Source organism: Canis lupus, chromosome 29 (genome assembly GCF_048164855.1).
Source record: "Canis lupus baileyi chromosome 29, mCanLup2.hap1, whole genome shotgun sequence".
NCBI lineage: Eukaryota > Metazoa > Chordata > Mammalia > Carnivora > Canidae > Canis > Canis lupus.
This window is the reverse complement of record NC_132866.1, coordinates 11,408,898-11,420,785: the sequence shown is the minus strand read 5'-3', so window position 1 is coordinate 11,420,785 and position 11,888 is coordinate 11,408,898. Positions and strand designations below refer to the sequence as shown.

Sequence of the window (11,888 nt, the reverse complement as noted above, 5' to 3'; positions counted from 1 at the left end):
GCTCCTGCTGTATAGACTACACGGCGGGAGGGCGGCCGGCCCCCGACTCAGCCGAGCCCGAGGTCCCGCGGCGGTCGCTTCGGGAGGGAAGGCGGGCTCGCCAGGGGCGGGGCCTGGGAAGGGCGGGAGGAGGGGTGCGGCAGGAGGGGAGGAACCGGGAGGAGGAAGCCGGAGGAGCTGGAGGAGAGGGCGGCGGGAAAGGGCAGGAAGGAGAGCGGAAAGGAGAAAGCTGCGCGCGGAGGAGACGGGGAGGGGGAGGAGCCTGGGAGACGCCGTGGGCGGGGCCAGAGAAGGGGGCGGAGCCGGGGAGGGGGCGGGGCCGGGGAGGGGCGGAGCCGGGGGAGGGGCCTCCCAGGCCGCCGCCGCCGCGGGTGCGGGTGCGCGTTGTCCTCCCGCGGGCCTGGCCGCCGGGGCGCTCCCTCAGTCGCCGTTCCTCGAGGCGCGGGCTCCGGCGGCCCCGGCCGACTAGGACGCCCCGCGCGCCCCCCGCGCCCCCCGCGCCCCCCGCGGGCTGCCGGGGCCGGGGCCGCAGGGACGCCGCTGCGCCCGGCCGCCGCCGCCGCCGCCGCCGCCTCCCTCGGCGCCCGGGGCCGGCATGGAGCTCTTCCAAGCCAAGGACCACTACATCCTGCAGCAGGGCGAGCGCGCGCTGTGGTGCAGCCGCCGCGACGGCGGCCTCCAGCTCCGACCCGGTGAGGTGGCGGCGCGGGCTGGCCCTGGGCCCGGCGCGGGGGGCGGGGGCGGGGGGCGCGGAGGGGGCGCGGAGGGGGCGCGGCCGCCCCTCGGCGCGGGCAGCCGGGCGGGCGCCGCCTGCGGCCCAGGCGCGCGGGGCGGGGCGGGGCGGGGCGGGCGCGAGCCGGGGCGCTGGAGCTGTCAGGATTTCCTGAGGAGGGAGCGCCCGCCTCGCCTCTGCCCCTCCGCGGGGGACAAAGGGCCGGCGACCCTCGTCCCTCCCGCGCGCGCCTCCGCGTCGGGGTCCGCTCTGCTGCCCGGGGGCGAGGACCGGAGCGGAGCCGCGGGTCGGAAAGTTCGGGCGAGGGGCGCCTGGCCTTCACGGGAGCGCCTCCGGCATGTCCTTCCTGACGAGTTCTGGGTTCGAATCCGCTCCCGATCTGGGGCCGGAGGCGATCGTGCGGGTTCAGTGGGGCGTCCTGCGGGAGGCTCACTCCCTGTTGACATCTGTGTGTTTCCGGCCCCTTCTTGTTGAAGGTGTGACTTCGTTCTGGTCACCTGCTGGGCGCCCGGTTTAAAGCGCCTTCTCTTTGATTTTAGTATTACAACCGGCCTGCGTTGTAATGTTAAACTTTTAATAATGTTAAATGTTAAACTTTTAATAATATGACTCAGTGCTGTGCCATACAGGATGCATCGTGGGGCCATGTTTGGGTGAGCTGTTAGGAGGTGCCTAATCGGCAACGGTCAGTTGGCTTTAGGAAAACTGGTTGACAGCAGCCAGTGAGACGAGCGGCCCTGACCTCACAGAGCTGACAGGGGTCCCGGGGCGGTTGCCCTCAGCGGGGGACTCGGTAGCACCTCCCGGCTTGAGGCTGCCTGTTCCTTTTCCGAATCACCTCAGAGAGCTTTCACTTGAGAAGTGTGAGAGGATAGAGTTCTTTATTGTTTTTTTTTTTTTTTTTTATAAAGAGTATTCTTTTTTTAAAGATTTTATTTATTTATTCATGAAGGATAGAATTCTTAAATACCCAGAACATTTAAAACTTCTTTGTGACTCTTGTGTGTGATATAGACAAGGATGACACGGTGTAGGATTGGAAAGCAGGGAAAGTCCAAATGAGCATTTCAGTATCACAGCTGTTACAGTTTATAAGATGATTTCCGATATTATTATTTTTTCCCCCTTAATATATTAGTCCCACATCCCCACACAACCTTACAGAGCAGGTGGTGGTATCCTCTTTTTCAGGTGAGAAGACAGGTTTGAAACTTGAGTAACTTGCTGAGCTCACAGAGGGCCTCCCCTCCCCCCACAACACACACACACTCTCGCAGGTTCCATTGCTTTTCTTTCTTTTTAAAAGATTTTTATTTATTCATGAGAGACACACACAGGCAGAGGGAGAAGCAGGCTCCATGCAGGGAGCCCAGTGTGGGACTCCAGGATCACGCCCTGGGCTGAAGGCGGCGCTATACCGCTGAGCCACCTGGGCTGCCCTCCGCTGCTTTTCTGTGAAGACCTGCTAGTTTGATTTGTGAGAGCAGTGAAGGAGAACTTATTTTTTCCTAGGCTCTGGGTGTATTTTTCTTGCCATTGCATTTTATTTCCTCTATTCAGAATGGAAGAGAAGTGACTGCACCCAGATAAAGTTCCTGATGATCTTGGGACAGAAGTTGTAGATAGGTTGATTTTGGCATTTTCCAGTCATTCTGTTCTGTTTTTCCTGATTTGACCATTTGCCTGGCGCGCACACACACACACACACACACACACACACACACACACACACTCCCAGGTTGGGGTAAGGCTTCAAATGCTCCTTGAAGAAAGGTAGATTGTGAAATTCTTCGGCTGTCAAAGAGCCAACCCTTTAGATTCTTAGGGCTGGACTATTACAGCTGGATGGAACTTGAGATTATCTCCAGTTTGTCCGACAGAACACTTTTCTGTGCCTCACTTCCTCTTCTATAAAATGAGGGTTGGGCTTTTGAGTCCTTGTACATCACAAAAATGTTTTTAAAACAATACCGATTTGTTCAGTGTAGACTTTGGACAAGAATTAATATGTTCTGTAAAGAAACAGGAGGTCTCCAGGTGGTCACCTGTGAATTTGGGCAGTTGATTGAGACGTATGTAAATAGGGTAGACTTGATTATTTCCATTTCTTGGGCTGGTCTCTGGTTCCTCTTAGCCTCCAAGATTGACAGAGGTGAACCAAGCTAGTGGAATCACATGCAGTGAGGTAGGGACAAGAGTCTTCTGAATAGGAGGGGTTTTGAGTGAATTATTTGTCATTTTCTTTAGTTTGTGTCTTATACCAGGAGCTCTCCAGTCCTAATGGTTGCTTGGGGATAAATTAACTCCCCTCAAGTGAAGTAAATCAACTCTTCTTGGATGCTGGCTAGCAGCTTTCAGTGAAGGCTACTGAAACCCATACTTCTGAGCTAAAGAAGCTCAGATGAGTCACAGGCTTAAGCCTTTAAGGAATATTCACAGGGTAACCTGGGCTTAGATTTTGGATTAAGCCATGTGAGTTGTATTACTGTTTATATATCCAAAGTCCATATCAGAAGGTAAATTAAAATTTTTTTTTCTGAATAAAATGGCTGTAGTCTTTGCAATTAAGTTTATATCCCTTCTGAGGATACAGCAGACCACAGAGAGATGTAGACCAAAACTCCAGAGGAGGGAAGAGGCCATTATGTTTCTGAAGTAACAGCCTGTTTTGATCTTTAGGTGTTCAAGTGTAGCCAGTGAGTAAAGAATCCCATGCACTAAACTTTACTGAATAGTTTTTCCTATCCAGTACTCAAGATCCTGTCTATAGAATGGCTATTAATAATGGTATTTTAATTGGATAAGTGCTTTTCAGATCTTTTTCTATAGAATCATTTAATATGTCTTCATTTTATTGGATCTCTTCCCTCTGCTTTTATGGACAGTTTTGCTATTGTTTGTAATGACAGCATTTAAAATTTCATTGCTTCCTCTTGGCTATTTAACTGAATAGATTACTGACCAAGTCCTTTTCTTTTCCAAAGGGCAGTATTATAAAACCAAAAAAGCCTGTGGGCATTGTGGTTTTTGTTTGTGGCTATTGAACAACCTGAAACAGGACTTTTCTTTTTCCTAGAGACATCCGAAGAATCAGTATGGATATTTGAAGTTTAAAAGCACCATTTCCTTAGCCTGGAATGTTTATCAGTCCCTTTTCCTGCCAAATTTATTCTGGACCCAGCTCAGATACTGCCCCCATCTGGTGCTCACCCTGGCCCACGTCCCAAATAATTCTGGGGCAGAATTGTTGGTCACCTTAATCGTATTTCCAGGTGCTTTATATGCTTAGTACACACTTCCATTACAGCCCATACTGCATCATATAATAATTTGCTTGCTTCTTCCCTAGTGGACAGTGCATTTCCCAGAGCAAGGACCGTACTTACTCATCTTGGTATCTGGCTTTAGAGTGGTTAGGATGAAGAAGGCCTTTTTGGCCTTTGAGCTCACTCAAGTCCAAGTTTTTTCTTCTCAGTCCTATCATTATCATAAAAATAGGATGTTGGGCTATGCTTAATTTTAATTGTAGGCCCTGTTTTAGAATATCTTCTAATTGGGACAGAAAATCTCTGTCCACTTGGGTGAGGAAGTAAATATAAGGAAAGGTGACTTTTCACTTGTGTTTTCTGATAGAGCATCACCTTTTTTTTCTTTCTTTTTCTGTGTGGAAATCTTTGTGGTAGTAATCCTTATTTTCTTCTTTAACATTGTTTAAATATTTTCAGTTTTTTTCTTCCAGCTCAACACTTGAGTACTGTTACTTTTTCTGCTCTTTCCACTTTCTTAAGGTTAGTGAGGAGTCTGCCTTCATAGCAGACTGCTTTTTGGTGGATGCTTATGTCTTTTGCAGGGTAATGACTACCAGAGATTGTTTTATTTTCTACCGGGAAAATAAAGCTCTGTGTGAATATTTGATAATCTCCTGAAAGTGATGTTTTATTATCTGAGAATAAGGATTATAATTTAAAGACTTAAGGAGGAATATAATGTAGTCTACTATTGGGGAAGGGTGGTAGGGTCTTATCTCTTTAGTCTTAAAATTGCTCCTACTAGTCCTTGTGGCTTTGTCTGATATGATGGTGTTATGTAATTTCCTGCTGAGTATTGCTTCATTCTATTCTGAGACTGAGTGACCATAAAAAGATGGCAAAGCATCTGTCATATATATAACATTCATAAGCATGTAAACCATATTTATGGATATGATACTCTGAACGATGAATACCAGAGAACATTTTTTTGGAGGGGATAGTAGCTCTGTTAGAATTCACAGAAACCTTAAAAAGTGTTCCTGTTCTTCCTAGAGTTATTTTTTGATGAAAATTATTTTTAGTATGTCATATGAAGTTAACTTTTTTCAAATGAGAAATTATCGTTATAGAATTGAAATCCACATGGAACAGTTATCTCTTCAGGAATTGCATTTTATGAAACTAGATTCCATTTATTTAGAGATTGTTAGTGTCATTGGTATTTACTTTGGAAAAAAATTATTTTGAACTTGATCTTTTTAAAAACTCATGTTTACTAAAAAGTCACAAATTACCAAAATGTAACCAGGCGTTTGTATTTAAAAATTGATTATTGGGGCACCTGGGTGGTTCAGTTGATTGAGAGACTGATTCTTGATTTTGACTCAGGTCATGATCTTGGGGTTGTGGGATGAAGCTCTACACTCAGTGTGGAGTCGGCTTGTCCCTCTCCCTTTGCCTCCCTCCTCTCGTGTGTGTGCTCTTTCTCTCTCACTCTCTCTCTCTCTCTCATAACAATTTTTTTTTAAAGTTGATTATTAAATCTATTGTAAAAATCTTTTTAAATCATTTTGTTGAATAACTAGGGTTTTTAAAAAATTTATTTATTTATTCATGAGAGACACAGACTGAGAGAGAGAGAGAGAGGCAGAGACACAGGCAGAGGGAGAAGCAGGCTCCATGCAGGGAGCCGGATGCGGGACTCGATCCTGGGACTCCAGGATCATGCCCTGGGCCGAAGGCAGACGCCAAACCGCTGAGCCACCCAGGGATCCCCGAATAACTAGGTTTTGTTGTGATGTCTTTAGTCTTCAGTTTCTTTTAAATGGCTTATCAGTTTTATACCTTAAATCACTTTTCTCCCATATTTTATATTTCTAACAGATTAGCAATTTGATTGATTGTACACATTTATTTTTATGAACAATTGATGCATGCAAGGTAGAAAAGACCGTTTTTTTTGTTGTTGTTGTTGTTTTTTTGTTTTTTTTTGAAAAGACCGTTTTCTAAAGTAACCCCCTCCCCTCTTCTTTAGCTTAAAAAAAGTCTAAGGTGATTGATGACATTTTCAATCAAGTGGTACAGATTTTGGGAAGTTTTTGTACATATTTTGTTGTCTACATTGTCAACTGCGATTAATAGTAGTAATAGCAACAGCTTTTATGTATAGAACATTTTTCTCAATCAGAAACTGCTCTAAGCCCTTGATATGTACTGTTTCCTTTCATCCCCACAATAAACATCAGGAAGAGGTTTTTATTATTATCCTCACTTTATAGGTGAGGCAGCGCAGGCACACAGAATAACTTTTCCAGCTTCACAACAAAGTAAGAGAATCTAACTAGCTTCTAACCCAGTATATGACTCCAAAGCCAAATTTTCCCCAATATTGACAAAAATGTTTTATAAACCTTTCTACCTTCTTGACCACAGGATTTATATTTTTATGGGTAATATCTGAAATGCATCTTTAGCTATCATAATGCTATAGGGTAGCTTATGGAGAGAATAAAAAAGCCTTAAATGTCAAAGCATCATATTGAGAAAGGATCTATATAGAACAAAAGGCTGATAATGGGACTACTGGTTGGTTCTATGACCCTACCTACCCCCTGCCCTGACTCCTTGTTGCAAACAAGTTTATGTAGTTGCAGGGAATGTTGTTATATAATAGATCGCCTAGTGATTTTTCCACATTATGGTCAGTTTATCAGATTACTCTTCTTAAGTTTTTAGAACATCTGCAGTTTGGGAAGGGAATAGATATAGGGTAGATCTTGGAGCAGAAACATTGATATGTATTGGCTGGGAACTAGTTCAGCCAGTGATGAGCAACCTGAAGCCTTTTCCAGTCTACCTTCAAGAGTCCTAGATCCAGTTTCACTGTATCCTTTCAGAGCACATAAAGCAGAGGGAGTGGAGGAGAGAAGGTCTTCAGGACAACCACCTTCAAAGAGGGCAAGAACCTTTGTAGAGTCACTAGTTCCTAGATGCTTGTATTCTGACCAGGCCTTAGCCAGCAGATGCCAGGACTTGCCAAAGGCCGGCTTCAGTGTCAAGGCCTTTTAGGCTACAGTATTCAGATGCCAGAAACCAGGGAGCCCTGACAGCTTGGTGTTTCAGAAATTTGGTCACATTGGTGCAGCTCCTGGATGCCCAGCAGCATGACTCCCCTTTGTCCTAACTGCCCAGCCTACTTCAGCCCCAGCAAGGAGAAAGAGGTGTAGATTCATCTCCACTTCCCTAGCACTTGGCCATAGCAGGTCTTCTATAAAAATAATAGTGAATTAATTGAAATGATTCTATTCCCTGGTTGACCCTGTGTACCTTAAGCAGCAAAGGGGTGCTGGGACGATTAAACAGAATATAAGAATAGAAGACCAGAACCTGCCTCTCTTGCCAAAAAAAAAAAAAAAAAGTTCTAATTTCTTATTGTCATTTTATTCATAAAGAGAGGAATCTAACTTTTAAGTCTGGGATTCGATAAATCTGTTCTCTTTTTGAATGAAAATAAATGCAATGCAAAGACATTGATATTTTTCTCGAACTGGCCCTTATGCAAATAACAAAAATCACTTGTTGCTGATTCTGGTACTTGTGATTTTTGACAAAATTAGGTGATATATTTACAGATAGATACTAGATGATTAGAAAATCAAACTAGTTTGTGCTATCGATTGTGTGGATTCTCATAGCCATAGTTTACTCTTGGTGTGTTTCATGGGGATTTAAAGGTGTTAGATCTTTGTAAGCTGTATTACTATCTTTCTATGAATAAACTGTAAACTGGTTTATTTCTGTTGAAATGTTTTGAAATATAACCTTTAAAAATCTAGTCTTGCAAACACAAGCCCTGGGAAGGTAACAGCAGTGTCCTAGAACCTCTAACAAATAATTACTTGTTATAATCACTATGTATATACTGACCATAATTGAACTGAGAAGAACATTTGGAGTATATTTAACAAAATAGAGAAGTAATACATTTTTAAAATTATCAGTAGCTGTTGATAATATGTTAAGTAATAATGCACAAGTAGCATTTTAGAATTGATGATAAACACTGAACATTTAGTAATATAGTACTATCACAACACATTCTGGTAGGATCTTAATTAAATCCCATGCTCTGTTAGGATGACTCATTTTCCGGTTGCTGCGAGACCCTTAAAGAAACTGCTCTCATTCACAAAAAAAGCATCCACTCCTGCCTGCTTTCTTTGGTAAGGCTGGTTGAATGAAATACAGGTTGATTTTAGGTCAGTGTTTCTTGTTTTTTCTTTTATTTAGTTTTAGTTAAGGTTCCTTCAAGTTTATCCATGCATTTCTTTAACTTGCTAGTGGGATATTTAAAAATACATTTTCTTTATGAATTTTTTTTACTTTGAAACAACTTTTTACTTACACTGAACCTCAGATGTCACAGTTTCTGCAATGGCAAAAATATGCAATTTGAAACAATCACAAGATCTGAAATATTAGGAAATTTTAAACACTGCTATAATGCTTTTTGAGTAGTTTGCATGTATAATATTAATGACACTTCTGAATACCATTTTACATTGTTTTTATGTCAGGTATATACATTCTTCTCCCTACTACAGGCATATATATCTCCCCCACCCTTGGGTGACAGACCAAATTGTTGAGCAGAGTAATAGTTTGCTACTCTCCCTTCTGGGCAGTTGTGCTTCTTGACTTCCAGGATTCACATCTAGTAGCTATTTTATTTATTCCCCTTTACCTCTTTTCCAGTGCACATCTCCCTTGTCTTACAATGGAGTTACTTCCTGAAAACCCATTGTAAGTTGAAAATATAATTTGAAAGTGCATTTAATACACCTAATCTATCAAACATAGCTTAGCGTAGCCTGCCTTGACCATGCTCAGAACACTTCAGTTAGCCCACAGTTAGGGAAAATCATCTAATGTGAAGCCTATTTTATAATCAAGTGTTGAATGTCTCCTGTAATTTATTGAATACTGTACTGAAAGTGAAAACAGAATGGTTGTATGGGTACACAATGCTTGTGAGGTGTGTGGATTGTTTACCTGTGGGATCACATGGCTGACTGGGAGCTACAGCTAACTGCAGCTGCCCAGCATTGTGAGCCTATGGTATGGCTTAACACTAGCCCAGGAAAAAAAAAAAATCAAAATTTTAAATTCTAAATACAGTTTTTACTGCATGAGTATTGCTTTTGCATCACTATAAAGTTGAAAAGATGCAAGTCAGACCATTGTGAGTGGGGGACCATCTGAACTCCCTTTTCGAAAAGAAGCAGCCTCATTTCTTCCCTGTAATTTTGTAATTTTGTGTTCTGGTTCTTTCTCCTTCCAAATTCTGTTCAGTCTGAAATTCTGTGAAGTCATTTATTTATTTCAACATTTATTGAAGACCTGTCTGCTGTGCGCTGTGCCAAAGAAGAAGGTAGATGGATAAGGACGCTGTACCCTCACTGGGGATGTGCTCCAGTGTGGGAGAGACATACACAGGATTCTAGAGTGACACATGCTGTGACAGAGCTTAAGGTCCAGTTGTGTTAGGAGGCTTGGATTGGGTATTAAAGTTTGAGGTTTTAGTGTTTTGTTTTGTTTTTTCCAAGGTGGTGAAAATCTGTTTTCCTTCCTAATAAAGAACATGGGAAGAAAAGTGCTTTTATTTGATTCTGTGAAGTTTCTTCCAGCTCTAAATAGTCTGATTGTTTCTCTCTGTAAGAGTAGAAAGCCATGGAAAAAACTAACTGTATACACTAGTAGACTCTTATGGACTTTTTTTTTCTTGGCAGACATAACTCTGTATGCATAGTGGCTTCGTTCTAATTGGTACTCAAAAAAAAAAAAAAAGAAAAGAAAAAGAAAAAAAGGTTTATGAGAATGAGTAGTTCCTAATGGCCAGACTGAAATAGTACAGGCTCTCCCGCTTACTTCCCGCCTACAGGACACTGTGTTTGATCTAGAAACATCTTTATTTGAGGGCCATTAAAAGGACAAAACCTAGACCTGAGGGTGAATTTGAAGGCAGAGTTTTTTGTTGGAGGAGACCTATGGGGGCAGAATGACTATACAAATAATCCTAGATGGAAGGAGTAAGAGAATTGAGCAAAGTTTCCAAGAAAGGCTTGGAAATGATTTAAACACCACCTGAGAGTAAGGTTTCATCTATTTAATTATTGAAGTGCTAATTTTATGCATCTTGGTTGCGAGCTCTAAAATGAGGAAAGAAAATACCAATTGCTCTGATTTAGCTTTCAGGATCCTATTTCTGAAGATAATATCAAAGCAGTTTTGGGGAGCACAGAAAGTGAGGGGTAGATCCCAACACATTGCTGCTCCTTGGGTAATATATTATGAATTTATTATTTGAGGATTTGTCTAATCCTTATTTGAACTGACTATATTGTCAGCTTCTTAAGGTAATGAGTTTGGAAAATTGTAATTTAAGCTGTACTTACCTTCATTTATTCTCAAATTCTGTCTTTTTAATTTTTTTTTAATTTTTTTATTTTATTTTATTTATGATAGTCACAGAGAGAGAGAGAGAGAGAGAGGCAGAGACACAGGCAGAGGGAGAAGCAGGCTCCATGCACCGGGAGCCTGATGTGGGATTCGATCCCAGGTCTCCAGGATCGCGCCCTGGGCCAAAGGCAGGCGCTAAACCGCTGCGCCACCCAGGGATCCCTCAAATTCTGTCTTTTAAATGTGTCTCCTGTACTAGTGTTCTGAATGTACTGTGAAGTCTATGCCTTCCATAATTTTATACATTTCCAGCAGGTCCTCCCAGGACCTGATTACATTGTCTGAACTTGCACAAGTCTTTTTTTCTTTGATTTGTCCTCTGTCCACATCTTGAGATGTGACAGTTGGGACTTTACATGTCAGAGAATCATAACAATTTTTAGATTGGTTATTATAGAGCTTAAAAAACAATTTCTGATATCCTTCATCATTGTGGTCAAAACTTTGTGGCTCTGTTACTGCACCATAATTAGATCCCTGTTTTAATAGAAAAGTCTAGATAGTCTTAAGATGCCTTTCCTAAGTAATGTCTCTCACCTTTTAAGTATTCTTAGGGTTATTTTTTGAAATAGTTCTTTATACTAGTTTAGATCAGCTTTTATGCCAACTATGTTTTGAGACTTTATGTAGTTTGTAGTACTTTATTTCATGAAGGTGTTTCAAGGCCTGCCTGGTGCAGGAGTCATCTATAAATCAAAGTGATATAAAATTACTAATGCAGGTTCCACCCAATAACCTACAATCCCTTAGACGAGTAATTCTCAATCTGCTGGTACATTAGAATCACCTCGGGGAGATTAACAAAATACTTGTGCCAGGGCCCCACCCTAACCACCTGAGTCAGACTGTCTTCAAAGGGTGGGGCCCAGGCATCTGCATTTTCTAAAGCTCCTAGATGATGATCATGAGAACCCAGGATCAGCAACCGGTGTGTTGGAGTTCACACTGGGAAATCACCAGCTGCTAGAACTTCTAAATTGGATTAACTCTTTAGCTTGCTGAATGCTGGAAAATAATTACCATTAGAGAGTTCAAAGAAATGTGTATCAGACTTTGCATTTATAAGACAGCACCTGAGTCAAATTATTCCCTAACCTGTTTTCCTTAATTAAATTTTGAGAATTGAAGCATGAGCTAACGATGGGAACTTACAGTTCCTCATGTTAGAACCCTTTTCCTCATCTGTTTGACTTTCGTGTTGGTGATTGTCTCTTCAGAGCAATAATATCCTTTGTCTTTAGCAGGAAATGAAACTTGGGTCTGCTTGTTTATGCATACTCTAGCACCTTTTTTTTTTTTTCCTCCTTAAAGACACAAGTGAAACTGCTATAAACTTCAGTAGATGTGTGAGACCCAAGCTTATCTTGGGCTGAAGGAGTGCCAGT

The 11,888-nt window shown here is 42.4% G+C and overlaps 1 protein-coding gene across 4 annotated transcripts in view; it reads left to right on the top strand.

The window, feature by feature from the left end:
• Positions 1–545: 545 nt before the first annotated feature.
• Positions 546–11,888, top strand: part of INPP5F (inositol polyphosphate-5-phosphatase F) — an 87,242-nt gene continuing 75,899 nt past the window's right edge. For 2 of the 4 annotated variants that reach the window (XM_072805098.1, XM_072805096.1), the window contains exon 1: positions 546–692. In XM_072805098.1, coding sequence (XP_072661199.1) covers positions 596–692 — 97 coding nt within the window. In that variant the 5' untranslated portion in view covers positions 546–595. Of the gene's footprint in view, positions 693–1,055; positions 1,210–11,888 lie in introns of those variants that run through there. The other 2 variants (XM_072805097.1, XM_072805095.1) reach the window with 1 other exon arrangement.